This window comes from Semicossyphus pulcher, unplaced genomic scaffold, assembly GCF_022749685.1.
Source record: "Semicossyphus pulcher isolate SPU_LCO1_2020_fin unplaced genomic scaffold, fSemPul1.0.p SCAF_12, whole genome shotgun sequence".
NCBI lineage: Eukaryota > Metazoa > Chordata > Actinopteri > Labriformes > Labridae > Semicossyphus > Semicossyphus pulcher.
This window is the reverse complement of record NW_027211626.1, coordinates 8,925,062-8,939,632: the sequence shown is the minus strand read 5'-3', so window position 1 is coordinate 8,939,632 and position 14,571 is coordinate 8,925,062. Positions and strand designations below refer to the sequence as shown.

Below are 14,571 nucleotides of genomic sequence, written 5' to 3'. Positions count from 1 at the left end.
TTTCTCCTGCAAAGCACTATTTGTTCTATTTAATGCAGCTCATGAGCTCATTAATCCTGCAAATAAGCCAAGAGTGATCTGTGTCCTTGTAGCAGAGCTCAACTCTTTGAGTGGGAGTAGCGCAGGAAGCTGTGCGCCGGAGACTTTCCAGTTGTGTCTCAGGAGTGTATGAAAACCTGTGGATGTGGAATTTGTTGTGAGTGTGTGCGTCTGGGTGTTAAAGGGGACATGAGGGAGAGAGAAAGAGAGACAATGTGTGTGGCCATGTTTTGCGTAGAGATTGCATTAGTGAATGTGTGTATCACGTGTGTGTATATGCTTCATTTAGCAGTTCACTGACCCGCAGTGTGTGTGCGATATGATGAGTCCCTGCTGTGATCCGGACCAAATGAGGATGTGGTCAGCTAGTTGCGGTTATGGAGCTTCAGTGTCTTTTGTACGGCCTCCCTACACACACCGACACACACTGACCCTTATCTCAACAACATGCAGGGCTCTAGCCTCGGGGCCATAAACAAACATTGACTCAATGCAATCCAGCACTTTAGAAGTGATACGACAAACACGGCTCGCCCCGCTCCAAGCACGGACACCATCAAGCGATTACATGTTTCGAAACTTTGCCTCCGCGGCTAAAATGCTACAAATGGCTCCAATATGTCCATTTAGCTCGAGCTTGGATGGTTTTATTTGTAGAGAGCAAAGGAAAACAAAACACATCCTCCCATGCAGCCTCATCTCCAGAGTGTTGTGCCGCGTGATGACGCAGTTCCATTACATTAGTCATTCTACCGTGTGTATTGTGAATGTTTTGTCCACGCTGCTTTAAAGGCAGCAAAGCGTGGTTATTTTCCTGGAAATCAAGCCCAACTAAAACATTTACTTAGTGATTCTGGTGTTTACAGCCGAGAGTTTTGATTCGTAATCCTCTGCACCAATGTAAATGAAGACACAGTATGTTTGTGTGTAGGTGAGAAATCCGGACGCTTCCTGCATTAGCTGCGGCCCTGCCAGTTGTGTGCGTTTTCCCAGCCCTCCTCTGCTGGCAGCGGTGGCACAACAGCCCAGATGTTATTGTGACATCGGTTCCCACGTGTTTGGGTGTCCGTCGGAATGTGCAATACCAACCGTGGCAGGAGAGTTTATGCCTTCAGAACCAAAATTTGCTTTTCATGTGAGACCTCCATGAGAGGAAACGTGTTGCAATGGCCTGACCACAATGTGAGTACAGAACTCTCATTTATCACTCCAAACGTCCAAATAAGTTTTGGATTACTTTGTAGTTGTGCAACTAAATGTGGGTGTGCAGTATGTAAGCAGAGGTGATGCATTTAACATATGATGTTGGTTTTTCGCTTCTGTTTTTGCTGCATGCTTACCAACTTACTGTCCAACTTCATAAACAACCCGGGGCCGCCGCATCGAGGACTGGAGCCTCTGCATATGGGACGCGTGATTTAAAGCTCCTGTGAGGAGTTTTTAGCTGGTTATGTAACGGACTGAAATGAATACTGATGTCTCTATATGAGCTACAAAAGCAAACACGACCATCAGTGACAAGATGATTATATCTTTAAAGTTACTTTTAATGCCTGTAGCCACTGCAGGGGGGGGAGGTGTCAGATGAGGCGATTAACTTTGGGCAAATCAACCTTTTTTTTTCTTTATTTTCCACAGCAGAGATTTACAGCCAGTGATGTTTGAAAGTTAAAGTAAAGCAGGATGAGATTTCTTTTATTAAAAACACGTCTTACACATGTACAGGACAAGATCAGCAATGAGATAAGAGATACCACAGTCCCTCACAGGAGTTTTAACTTCTGAGTTAAACCAGTGCCCCATAATTATTGATTAACCTGCTGACAATTTTGCAGTTAATAACAGTTTTTATCTAAAAAAAAAAAAGGAAGATAATTATGAGTATTCAAGTTTTTCAGACGCCATTGCGTATTCAAATTGCTTGTTTTATTTAAACCTGAGTTTAACCAAACCTATTTATCAAAATACGTCGTAGTAGTTTCGTTCTCTTTGGCGCCACCTATGGCGATAAACGGTAATTGCCGGAGCACACTTCCCAGATATCCAGACAGTGTTGCATGTGTGACGTCCACGGTTGGCTCCGGTTGTAACTCTTGATTTTCCTCGCTGACGGTCGCTTTCCTTTTTAGACTGTTTGCCTTCATCTGAGCATCGAGTTTGTTTCTTTTTCTTTGGATTTTCATATATTTTTGAAGTTGTATCTGTAGTCATCGATCTTTTCTTTGTTTGTTCAGCCATAGTAGATTACTGTTTACTCGTAATACTTGCAGAGACCGGAAAAGCAGCCGCTTAGATCCGCCTGCTGGGTGATGGAAAAAACATCACTAACTGGGCGCTGCTTGTGATTTGTTCCAGTAAAGTCACCCAGTCTGTAATACTGCAAATGCAAAGGCTTTCATCAGTGGGCCATTGGCTCAATCACCATTGTGTTACCTCATTCGGCGATAGATAGTGACTTAACGGACATTTATTTAAATGAGAATCTTTGAGATTATAACTATTACGATTTATCTTCTGATGATTAATCAACTACCGGTAATACTTTCAGCTCTAGATTTATATATACATCTTACTTTTGTTTTAAACTCTAATTACCTTCTTTGGACACAACTGACAACCTGATGGTCAACACTGCATCAACTTGACCATCTGGAATAGATCGAAAATCCATTTGCAGAGTGCGTATTAGAAGCATCTTCAAATTGATTGCAAACATGGTTTGTATCTAATGTGAAAGCGCCCAGCTGCAGACAGATCATGAAGCACAGCCAAAGGCCAAGGCCAGACCCTGGAAACAGCATGGAGTAGGAGAGGAATGGTCATGAGGAGGATGAGTGCTGTTTCTGTCCTGCTGAGTCCTGGCTGCAGTATCAGGGGGGGGATTTTTACATTCGAAGAAACAACTGTAGCAAGAAATCCAATGTTCATTTGTCCAAATGAAGAATGAGGGTTAAGGTTAGAGCTCCTGGGTAGATCATCTGGCTCATTGTAGGTTATTTTTAAAAGTCAAGATACTTAATTCGATGACATAGTGGTTGTCCTTCCGGCAGCAGAAACCTAGAAAGTGCTTTATTTTGTTAGTTCTGAGTGAGCGTGGCAGCCTGTTTAAAGTTGGATCCCCGTTCATTTGTAAAAGAGCATCCAAACCGACTGTTGCTACGGCCTCGTCTTTGAGTTCTCACAATGATTGCATAAGGACGAACCCGTCACTGTGTATAAACTTGTGTGCTGCAGGCCAGCAGAAGTCACATTTTCCAGCCTTCGCGCTGTCACAGTGGGAGATGCGAGGCTGACAGTGAGGTTGAGGTCATGCTGTTGAGGGGCCAGATTGAAGCACAGCCGCTCATACTTAACGTCGGCTTGCCGGTGCTGATGCAAAGTGCTGACGTCTATTAGGGCAGCACCAGATGCTGCTGATTAAAGTTTCTATTACTCACACAGGCTGGGACAAAATACCAGGGATACAGATCGTACCCCTCCTCTCACTCTCACCGCCCCGCACCCCGCACACCCACCCCGAAATCTGCAGCTAATGTTAAAGTGATTATGAAAACAATCCTAAGCTTTGCAGGAGAAGACCGAGCAGGTCTGATTTCACTTTGCAAACCTTTCCTAACCTTCTGGAAGGCTGCCATCGGTTGCATGCTGTGCATTAAGATTACTTCTCTCTGACATATCTGATTTCTATCTGTGCATGAAAGCATTTTTAAAGCGTCTCCATTTACAATATTTTCCTTCAAAAAGCAGGGATTTAGTCGACCAAGAGAACCTCTCCCAGGCTGATCATGAGTGTAGCTCTTCTTCTCTCTTATTTTTGATGATGGAGTTTTAAATTGATAATGACAAGCTCTGACAAACTTACTAATTACTGTACATTTAGGTTTCTCTTGGCAGGCTGAAGGCCATGTTGTGATTTATCTTCTGAATGACATCAGAAGTACGTTTGTTTTTGTCACGCTTTTAGGGGAAGAATGAGTCTTTTACCCCATCGCGTTATACTGGCCTAAATAAAGCTGCCAAAATGAAGTCATTGGAGCAGCTCCTCCCAACAATATTGCCCTCAGGCTAGCGCTTTTTCATGGCTGACTGACTGTTCGTAATCATCTCCCTCATGAGAATCAGAGGAGTAATTTAAAACAGCTGTAATGGAAGAAAATGTCAATTACACAACCGCATATTGTGCCAAATTGTGTGTAGGAGTGCGCTGTATGATATTAGCACGACAAGCGTGGACACACCCTGCTGTCATAACTCGACATCCATTACTGTCCAGATGAATGCAAGAGGTTCTCCTAAAACTGTCAGTGGAACTCTCCACGCTGACATCATTAAATGGGGGGGAAAAGAACTACACTCCTGTAGTTGAATTTATCTGTTCAAGAATGTGCAAGTAATGATTTTCCCCACATGTGCGCTCATTTAAAATCAACTTTGCTCTTTACAGGCCAGACCCAAAGGGGAAGGTCTGACACCCTACCAGGGGAAGAAGAGATGCTTCGGAGAGTACAAGTGCCCCAAGTGTAAGAGGAAGTGGATGAGCGGAAACTCCTGGGCCAACATGGGACAAGAATGTATCAAATGCCACATAAACGTCTATCCACACAAGCAGGTACAGTAGAAACTTTCTGAAAAGTTTGCAAACGTTAATGTCTTAAAGGAGACATATTTTATCTATGCAATGAATTTTCTATTATTCTAAAGTCTTTTTTCCGAGCCTCTCCTTCCTCCTGAAACGAACAAGCCGTTTTGCCATTCAAAGGTCAGACCTTAGCCACGATTGGCTGACAGTATTTTTAGTGACCGCATAGCCGCTTTCCCACGTGTGTGATCCCATGTGGGGGAGCGGCCGCACTGCACAGTCACTCCAAAGTTGTAGAAAACATGGCTGCTCTAGGATCGGTTATTCCGCCTTATATGTAGGCGCCAGAATCGCCAGGAAGTATCGGAAGGGTGAGCTGTAATCTTGACAACGACTCGACTACAAGCTAGTGCGAGAAAGCAGCCTGAGGTGAATGATGATTGGTCTATTTCAGCGAGAGCAAGGTTCTACGTAGAAACCTGCAGCTGTTCTGAACGACCCGTTTCAGAGGCGACCTTTTAAAAAAACGTCATTCTGGAAAAACACGGAATTATGCAGTTTGTTATGCAACACCAAAAAATGTGAAACCCAAAATATGAGAACGTCCAATTCTAAAGAAATGTCCCCTTTAAAGTAAAATAACATCCATCTCATCCAAAGCTAACACAGTCCAGACTCTGGTTTGCTGCGTATTGTCTTGAGGTTATTCCAGACGGCCTCATTAAAATAGAATCAAACTTATAACATTAACGATTGCTTTTGCACCCTTTGGTTATAATCCAACACCGTGCAAACTAATAACATTTCCTGACTGATAAGAGTTTGGGGTCATGTAGTGAACAAATCTTAAACAAACATTTCTCCATTAACGGCTCACAGACACAAACTAACTCTGGGGTAATTGAGGCTTTCAGCTGCAGAAATTCCTCTCACATTTAAGGAAATGAAAAAGTGAAATCACATTAAGCAAGATGCTGTGGAGTGTTTCTCCGAACAGCAAACCCTCAGAGGGAATTAACGCGCTGCTGAGCTGTCTGTTCGGCTTAACCTCGAGTACGCTCCTCACAGCCTGTTGACTAAAGAGACGGATCGCCTGAGAAAGAATCCTCCGTTTTCTCCAGCTAGAGATATATTTATCTGCAACGCTTCATCTTTTAATATTTATGCTTTCCCACATTCTTCCGATTCCACTTCCTGAAATAAAATTAGGATTACCGTTTGAGGCCCTGTTCGGTCTCTGAATACCACGGCTGACCATGTTTCACTCTGTTAACACTTGCATACTATAAAGCAGGAAAGGGACACTGCTCGATAAATTCAGTCTACATTTCTGGCAGGACGTTGCAACATTCCCAGACTATGAAAAGTGAATGCATAATTTCTGCCAAATCTTTTGTATATACATTTGCATCTTCTTCAGGGTTGGATTTTAAGCGAGAATATTAACTATACCCTTAAAAAGGCGAGGGTGAAAGAGTTCATTCACATTGCCACCAGGCTACTTAAATATTTTTCAGTCAAAACCATTCCTTTTCTTTGGGTTCACTGGTGAGAAAACCTCACTCCTCTGTGCCCCTGTGTCCTGCGGCAAAGCAACACATAGGCAAGCAAATTCCCTGCATTTACAATGTCACCCACTTAACATATTTCCCCCTGTCAGCGTTTGAAATGGACCACTAACCTCTGTGTCCTCGAGTATCAAAGAGCTCAAACTCTCAGCACGGCTCCCTCCCTCCCTGCGGTTTCCCATAAATAACCTGAATATGTATTTTCCAATCCCATCCACATGCATAAAATATTTCTCCCTCTCAGATGGGAAATATATCTCTCGAGCGCCCAAAGCGTTTGTTTTCAGCCGAGGGCATGATTTCTGATGGGTGTGATGGGAGAAACGCAACATTTGAATGCCAGCAGGCTCTTGTGACTGTGCTGACCTTTGAGGACAAACAGCATCCAAACAGAGGAGGCTAACAACACTTATAAGCTGTGCTGCTCCATGCATCCTTATTTAAATTTCATCTCCAAAAGTTATCCAAAGGCACTAATCACTGTAAGCCAGGAGTCAAGTGTACAAACACTGGTTAACAAGGTGAACTTATTGCCCCTTTAGGGACCAAGCTAACGCACAAGCTAACTTACATTTCTAGCTAGTTCAATGATACTGGTCAAAATACCCACTAACACCTGCTAACACCCGGCTATTTTGCTTAGTGGGAAAGGCTACAATCGGCCTTCAGACCCAGGTAAAATGACTCTGCAGTAGACCCGGGTAATTATCGCCTCGGCTCCGATCGGCATTGATGGGAACACAAAACCCGGGTCGACACGCTAATCTCCGCCCCCTTTCCGGCGCGATGCTATGCTCCGTCAGTAACTTCTGTGATTCCCCGATTCTAGCAGCGCTCGAACATCATTCCACATTTGTCGGCGCAGAGTTCGAGACAACAGACTGAATGAGTAAGAGATACAATAAAAACCTAATCACCGTAACATCTTCACTGTTTACTAACCCTTTTATGGGCATGTTTGTGACGTCAGACGGTGACGCAGCAAAAAAGAGACCGAAAGCAGGATACTCCACTGGCAATGGGAAAAGAGACAATCGGCATCTATAAGGTTTTCCGGGGTCTGAAAAACCTGCGTCAACACGCTAATTTCGGTGGGAAAGGGGTATAAGAGAGCCTTCCCCCTCTTCAATAAATCTTTATAAAATAAAATAATGTAACATCCTAAGAAAAAAAATTCATGGGGGAATAAGTGTCACAGCAAGAGGTTTCATGACTGATTAGCACGAGCATGTACCTCGATGCTAGGGTGTTAGCCTCTAGCACAATGTATTTTACGTAGACGTGCAGATTAATGTTGCCATGCCATTTTCTATTCTCAATGGCCGTTTTAGCTTTGAGAGCATGCTCTTAGGGAATAAAATGTCCTTTTCTTTGCTATAACACAGCAATATGTCTCAGTTCTCTATGCATGAAGCTGGATATAATTTTAGGGTCATTACAGACTTTTATATCACAATTCAACACTTTTGGTTAAACCTTGTTTATTGTTGCCTGGTTGAAGAACTACATTGTGTCCCCAACACCTCTGAAACCATAACTATGTCCTAGATTCACACAAACCTAAAAACACTTTCATTAGATTCCTGCTTCCCTGCCAACCCGCACTTTAACTTATTGATCGCTTCAGAGCGCAGCTTCAGATAAAGAACAGACTCTCTTGAGCTTAAGTTTCTTGCTAAAGGACACATAAGCAGGGAAGATTCCCATCGTGACTTGACTTGAGCCCAGTTTGTTCTTATTCCTGTGTGGACTCCATAAAACATCAGATTTTCTGGCTTTCTACAAGGACCCAATGTCTTCAACACACCGATAATAAAGTCTCAAAGCTTCCTGGTAGACTCATTAGTGAACGACTGAAATATCTCCTACCAGTGACCCACGGTAACCTGGATTCATTAAGTAAGAACACTTGGACTAAACAGTGTTTTTTAAAAGCAGCTCTCACAAGAAAGGAACAATAGATGAGAAATAAAAGTTTCCAGACAGGTTGTTAAAACAACCTCCAAACTTGCTGGCCCAGATAGATCCCCTTTGTCCTCCATAATGAGTCCAAGAAAGCCATTGCTGCAGCAATTTGCTGATATTTCCATACAGGTCATCATGATCACATGCATACTGGATCTTTTGCTTAAATACCAGCTTATAAAAGTGTACTGCAAGTTTCCAGAGCCGATGGTGCGCTGCCATAACTCTGCAACTAATTGTGTTTAGTACACATTCAGTCTGGGATGAATATGGGAGTAATGATGGGGGCCAAAGTTGTTAGGCGTATAGCAGAGTTGAATCTGGTGCCAAATAAACTGCTTGCAAAACTCGGGAGGTTTACGCTGTGTGGGTGCTGCTTGGTTTGCTTTCTTTAGAGTGTAATATGACTCATTATTTGTCCTCTGTTTGTATCCACAGCGCCCTTTAGAGAAACCAGATGGCCTGGATGTTTCTGACCAGAGCAAGGAGCACCCGCAACACCTGTGCGAGAAATGTAAAGTCCTGGGCTACTACTGCCGCCGTGTGCAATAATCATCTTCATCCAGAGTCAGAGAGCGACTTTCGTGTCCCAAGTTGCATCGCTCATCTTCAATCAAGGCTGTTTACTTCCTGCCAGCCCAATTCACATCCAGGATTCCCACATCCCTGCCCTTCACACAACAGTGGTTTCCTTTCGTCCTCACGTCTTCCCCTCCTTCTCCTAGAAGCCTCAGAAATAGACAGTAGCTCTTATCCTCCCTCTTCTTTCCGCCTTCTCTTAAGCCACCCGTGGAAAAATAGTCATTATTGCTTCTTTTTTAGTGACTGTTTTGAAGATTTCATCCAGGAAACAGAGGAACATTTTAACTTAGGATCAATCTCTCTAAGCGCTCAAATCTTGCCAAAATCAGTGACTTCTTTTTTTATGCTTCACGCATCGGGCTACACGTACCACCGCTAATTCAACTCAATGTTTAACATCACTTATTAACTGTTCGGACAAATTAGCGCCAAGCGTTGGTGTCACTAATAGTGTCGGTCTCGATAGATTACCTCACCTTGGGGTTTGTTGTCTTTGTGTTTACAGAGATCTGCCTTCCATTTCCCTGCCAAGTGACGTGTGTGGTAATGTGATGAACGTTTAACCCGGGCCTCTCGCGATGGTATAATGTATACGAGGCCTTTGATGTCTTGCCATGTTAGGGTCAGCAGCACATCTTATTAACTGTGAATTAACTGAGGGACAATGTGCCATACATCCCTGGCTTACATTTGGCCTATTTATTTTCTTGTCGTCTAGTGTGCAATTTGAATTTTAACTGGGACATAAAGAAATGTGTTTTTTTGTATGTTTGTATATCACATTATTGTGTTAGTGCTTCCACGTGTCTTTAGAAACTACTGTAGGTTCAGTTATGTAGCTTCTCGTCTAGATTTAGTGCGTTGCTAACAGATATGGTTTCATTCAGCCTCCCTGTAGTATATTTGTAGCCAACTATCTGTAGTGCTAGAAAGGCGAGGTGTAGATGTTATGTAGGTAAGTGGGGCTAATTTCCAATTGAAAGAAGATTCATCCAGGCAGTGTCCAATATACTTAATGTTTCAAAATTAAAAGCTAGCATCATGAAGCAGGATTTTAAAGATTAAAAACTGCTCACATTTGAAGCTTGACATTACAAACGAGTAAAATGCAAATAAGATTTGCTTGAAAGAGATTCAAAATATACGGAAGCACTTAGCGGACATGCATCCATACATTATTTTTCCGCGATAACGAGTCATTTCCGGTCGTTTCCTCGAGATCTCGACTTATTTATCAAGAGATAACGTCGCTGCACCACCGTAACGTCAGATGGCCATAACTCGTATCCCCAGAGTTGTAAAAGCACACGAACAGAGAAACAGGCTCAACTTACCTCGTTAGTGTGGGCAATGGCAGCATGACATGACCTGGTTTGTAAGATCACAGAGACCAGCCTGTTTTGTTATCTAGATTACCTGGAAAAGTTATCATGAGAGAGCAAGCGTTGTTTTCCCGCGATAACGAGAAGTCAAGATCTCGAGAGAACGACCAGAAATATCTCGTTATCACGGGAAAACAGAGTAGATAAAATATATGGAGGCATGTCTGCTTTGGGCTTCCGTACAAAAAGACACTTTCGTTCACGTTTTTTGTGCCAGTTGATGTCTGGCCGCCTTATTGGAGTCTGTGAAGTTAAACTGATGCTTCCCAAAGGGCCTGCACCCTTTAAAACTCTGTCATACAGCTGGTGGTGAAGTTTGTCTAGAGGGAGATGAAGCTGTGGAGAACTGCAATGGCTTTCAGGTTGGTTGAGAGAAACAAAAGGATTTTATTTTGAAGGGCTGATTTGTGAAGTTGAAGCTGAAGATTTAAGGATATACTGAAAGTGATGAAGTTAATACTGATTTTTATATTCATTTTTATGGATATAAGTGCCTACTATTATAAACCGATGTCTTTAAAGGAAGAGAAGTACACATCCTGTTTACATGTATCACCGCGCAGACCTGCAGCATTACAGAGGAAATTATAGAAACCTACTTTTCAAGGAACATTTTTATAGGAATTGTAAACTATTTTATACGTACTGTATTTCTAGCCTTATAAAAGCTGGTTGCCTATATTTTAAACTGTTACGCAATATATGTGCCTTAAAAGATTTAAATCATTCTGAAGTATCAGGACTTGGAGGCCATTTGGAATTGGTAAAGAAATGTAGGGAGAGGCTCAGAGTTGGAGCAGTATACGTGCATGTGGTAACTGTGATGCATAGGAAGTTTAATGCAGGTTCAAAGGACAAGAAAATGATGCAGTTTCTCTATAAGAAGTTTAAACTTCGAGCGAGGTGGGTGTTCGCTTCAACGCAGTTAGCTGAGTTGGAGGCACAGGCCGAGTGAAACAGCATTTCCAGCTGGCAATAACAATCCTACTGTGGTCTGTTGTCATGGAATATCAACAAAGATGTTATTTCTTAGTCGATCCTTACAACAGAAAAGAGTCGCACATGAATCTGTGGACCTCACTCTGTCTTTTTTTTTTTTTAAATCTATTGTAGTTATGTTTATCCGGGGGTTTGTTAAAGAAATAAACATGGTCACTTGCCTTAGTGGAAGAGTTTGCAGTGACTGATAATGGTACATTACGGTTTAGGGAAAGTTAGCTAATTTCCATCTGGAGATTTAAAGGGGCGCTCCAGTTGATTTATTATTGCAGTCTCACAAGCTTGGGAAACATGGCGTGGGACACAAGAGACACAAAACAGGCCAAATTAGTTCAGTTAAGATTGAAATCATTTCTATTTTCAGTCCCTAGTGTGGCTCAAGCTCCAAAAACGCCAAGTCCTACATTTCCCATAATGCAGTTCATTAACATTTTCAGGGCCCGTGTCCACATAGCATCTTTTTCTGGCAGAAAAGTGCTGGCAGGGCACTGGGGAGCGCTGGGATGAAGTGCTTGAACGGCGAATGAAAAAATGCTGCTCGCAGGTTTTGTGTCTGTGACGACAATAAATTTAAGTAACTACAGAGCTAACAACAGGCTAACAACGTGTAGGGCAATAAAACCACAACAGTGTCTGGCCCATCTGCTCCCGATGCTTGCTTGTCGGTCTCAATTGTGTTACAGTTTGTTTGTCATAGCGTACAGCTCTGGGTAGACAGAAACAGCCAAAACAAGTTGCTCCTCCATGTTTGGTGGTAACCAGGGTGACGAGTGGCGCCCCATCTGATTGGTTGCCTAAAAAAAGGAGGCGGTGACGAAACTTGCACCTTTCTGAAAAGTTCATAGATTTTCCACTCGAGGCGCTCGGGAGCGGCCGCACAAAAAAGGCGGAGCGCTTTGAAAATAGACGCTGGGTGCAGCGCTTTTTCTCTGGCTGGCGCTCAGAAAAAGGTGCTATGTTGACACAAGCCTTCACCTGTTTAAGGTTAATGCCAAGATCTTTGAATCTCCAACCCCCCTAGATTGTATTAAGTTTTTTGTTTCTCCAAGGTGAAGCTGAGAAAAAGATGACGACATGCATATGACATGATCTGCTTATTTGACACGATGATGGTATTTTCTTTGATTGGACAAAGCTCCCCCAGAGCTACAGACGACAATTAACAACCGTATTTTCCAGTGCGATAGTGCTCTCCATGATGAGTGAACTGAACTTCTTGAGTAAAATTGTTGGAGTGCCCCTTTAAAAGAAAAAAAAATGGGGGTTATGCATCTACATGACCTTAGGTCAAAGACCTAATCTTGATGAAAGATTCCCTTTTCAGCCCCCCACTGTTGGGAACAATCAATTTTCCTCACTGTTAACATAGTCTTTCTTTTGCGTGATGCCACTAACAGGTCTCTACATCTGAACCATATGGTCCTCATCATACTATTTGGCTGTAGTGAGAGGAACAGATACCGATGATGCCTTACAGACTAACCTCATAAACACGTAACAATGTTATTTTCATCCAGAAATGAGAAGCTCAGTTAGAAGTTGATTCGTCCCAGAGACATTTAAAGTGGCAAACACGAGCCAATGAAAGCAGTCGATACAGTATACTCACACAAAAAAGAAATCTCTGCTTTCAGACGAAATGTCTTGAATTACACATACTTGACTTTTCTAGAACCTTTTCAGTTCAAATTTGTTATTTTCTATGAATGAGATGTGTATTTTGGAACACTTAATAGATGTTGAAAGTTTTAAAGCAATCTGCAAAAACTCGAGAGTTATTTCCCTGACAAAGAAAGACTGTTTTATGTATATATTTGATGGCCATCATTTTCAAGGATAGTAGCTCTTTAAAAGTGTTATGCAATATTGAAGCTTTTTTTTGTGTGTGAAGAAGGGCCTATTGCTGAGAAATAAACAAAGCTGGGAGTTTTTTTTTCTTTATGTTTTACAAGAATCTGAGGGGATATCCTGCAGAAATATTTATGGAAAGATTTTTTACAACACTTTTTGTATAGATTATGCAACAAAGTTACACTAAGAAGGAAATATTGATGTCTACATAGATTATTATTAAAAAAAAAAAAGCTGGTACATAATTAATACCCTTTCTCAATTATAAGCCATTGTATTTTTGTGTTTTGTTTTATGATGTTATCAGTATTGGATAAACTGCAATGTTATTCAGTTGCTTTATGTAACTAATTATGAGCTGCCATTTACATCCATACAGTCCCATGTATTCATTTTGTAAACGATATTATGAAGATATATTGTGTTAACATGCAGAAGTCTTTTGTTTCCTTAATTAGTGATGGATACTCACCACTGTAAAAGCACGTTAAACTGTGAGATGTAGTTTGCTTAAAGCAGCAATGACAAGAAACTATTATAAAATGTTATAGTGTTATTAGTAGTTTAGAAAGTGTATACTTTTGTCAAGAACGCGTGTGTGACAAAGAACTATTCTAGAGTTTGCATGTGCATGTGTTTGGTTTTGAATGAACTATGTTGTGCAATGTATACTTATTTAAATACTTTACAGTAGTTTGCTACAGTACATATTGTTTTTAACATGATCAGCAACTTCTGATTGTTATTAGTCCTGAAGTATTTCATTTACCGCTAGTGTAGCCTCTACGAATAATACATATTTACTGAATGTAATGTGTTAACACTTATGTGGTCAATTTGGAAGTTTGTATTCTTTACTGTCTGTATCACTTGAGATGTTTGTAATGCAATATTGCAATAATGTAATATTTGAATTGGACAGAAGACAGGCGTGAGGTAGGGAAGACGATGATTTTTGGGAAACAAGGACAGTCGTGGTTTCGAGGGTAGACCACAGGTCTGTTTTTCATGTCCATGAAATGGCATTCCAAAATGTGCCTTATTTGTTAGTTGGGAAAACATTTTAGTGCTGTCAAGTTTGATGAATAAAAGTCATATTGAATTAGGGCTGCTTGGATTACGCAGTTTTATTTGTTTGGGTCCTCTGCTGAATTGTTTCTACCAGTAACTGGGAGTTGTTCTTTCTGGAGATAGATTTCAGCCAAAAGCGACACATTGTTTTCTGAGAGCTCCTGCCTGTATAACATTCATTACAGACAGTATATGTTTTCATCGTCACACTGTGCAGCGTCTCTGAGCCAAGGCTTGAAGTCTTACACAAGAGTACGAAGCGTATAGATTATGAGAAAGACGTTTTTAATGGATTATTCATGGTGGTTGTGTAACGCGGGAGGGGGAGAGCCTCGTTAAACTTTCCTTCCCTGTGAAAGTGCTGAAAGATAACAGACACATCGAGCTGACAGGTCTTGATTTCAACACTTTGAGACAAACTGCGGACAGGAAAACCAAAACATAAAAAAGGACACAAGCCGACATGGGTGCTGTGTGATAGATGTGGACATTTACAGCAGAAGAACCAGCTCGTACCAGCTGTAAAGATGTCATT

The 14,571-nt window shown here is 41.7% G+C and overlaps 1 protein-coding gene across 1 annotated transcript in view; it reads left to right on the top strand.

Moving 5' to 3' along the window:
• Nucleotides 1-14,071, top strand: part of zcchc24 (zinc finger, CCHC domain containing 24) — a 42,872-nt gene extending 28,801 nt beyond the window's left edge. Inside the window, exons 3-4 of the mRNA XM_069659146.1 lie at nucleotides 4,484-4,648; nucleotides 8,590-14,071. Coding sequence (XP_069515247.1) covers nucleotides 4,484-4,648; nucleotides 8,590-8,703 — 279 coding nt within the window. The 3' untranslated portion in view covers nucleotides 8,704-14,071. The remainder of the gene's footprint in view (nucleotides 1-4,483; nucleotides 4,649-8,589) is intronic.
• Nucleotides 14,072-14,571: the final 500 nt, after the last annotated feature.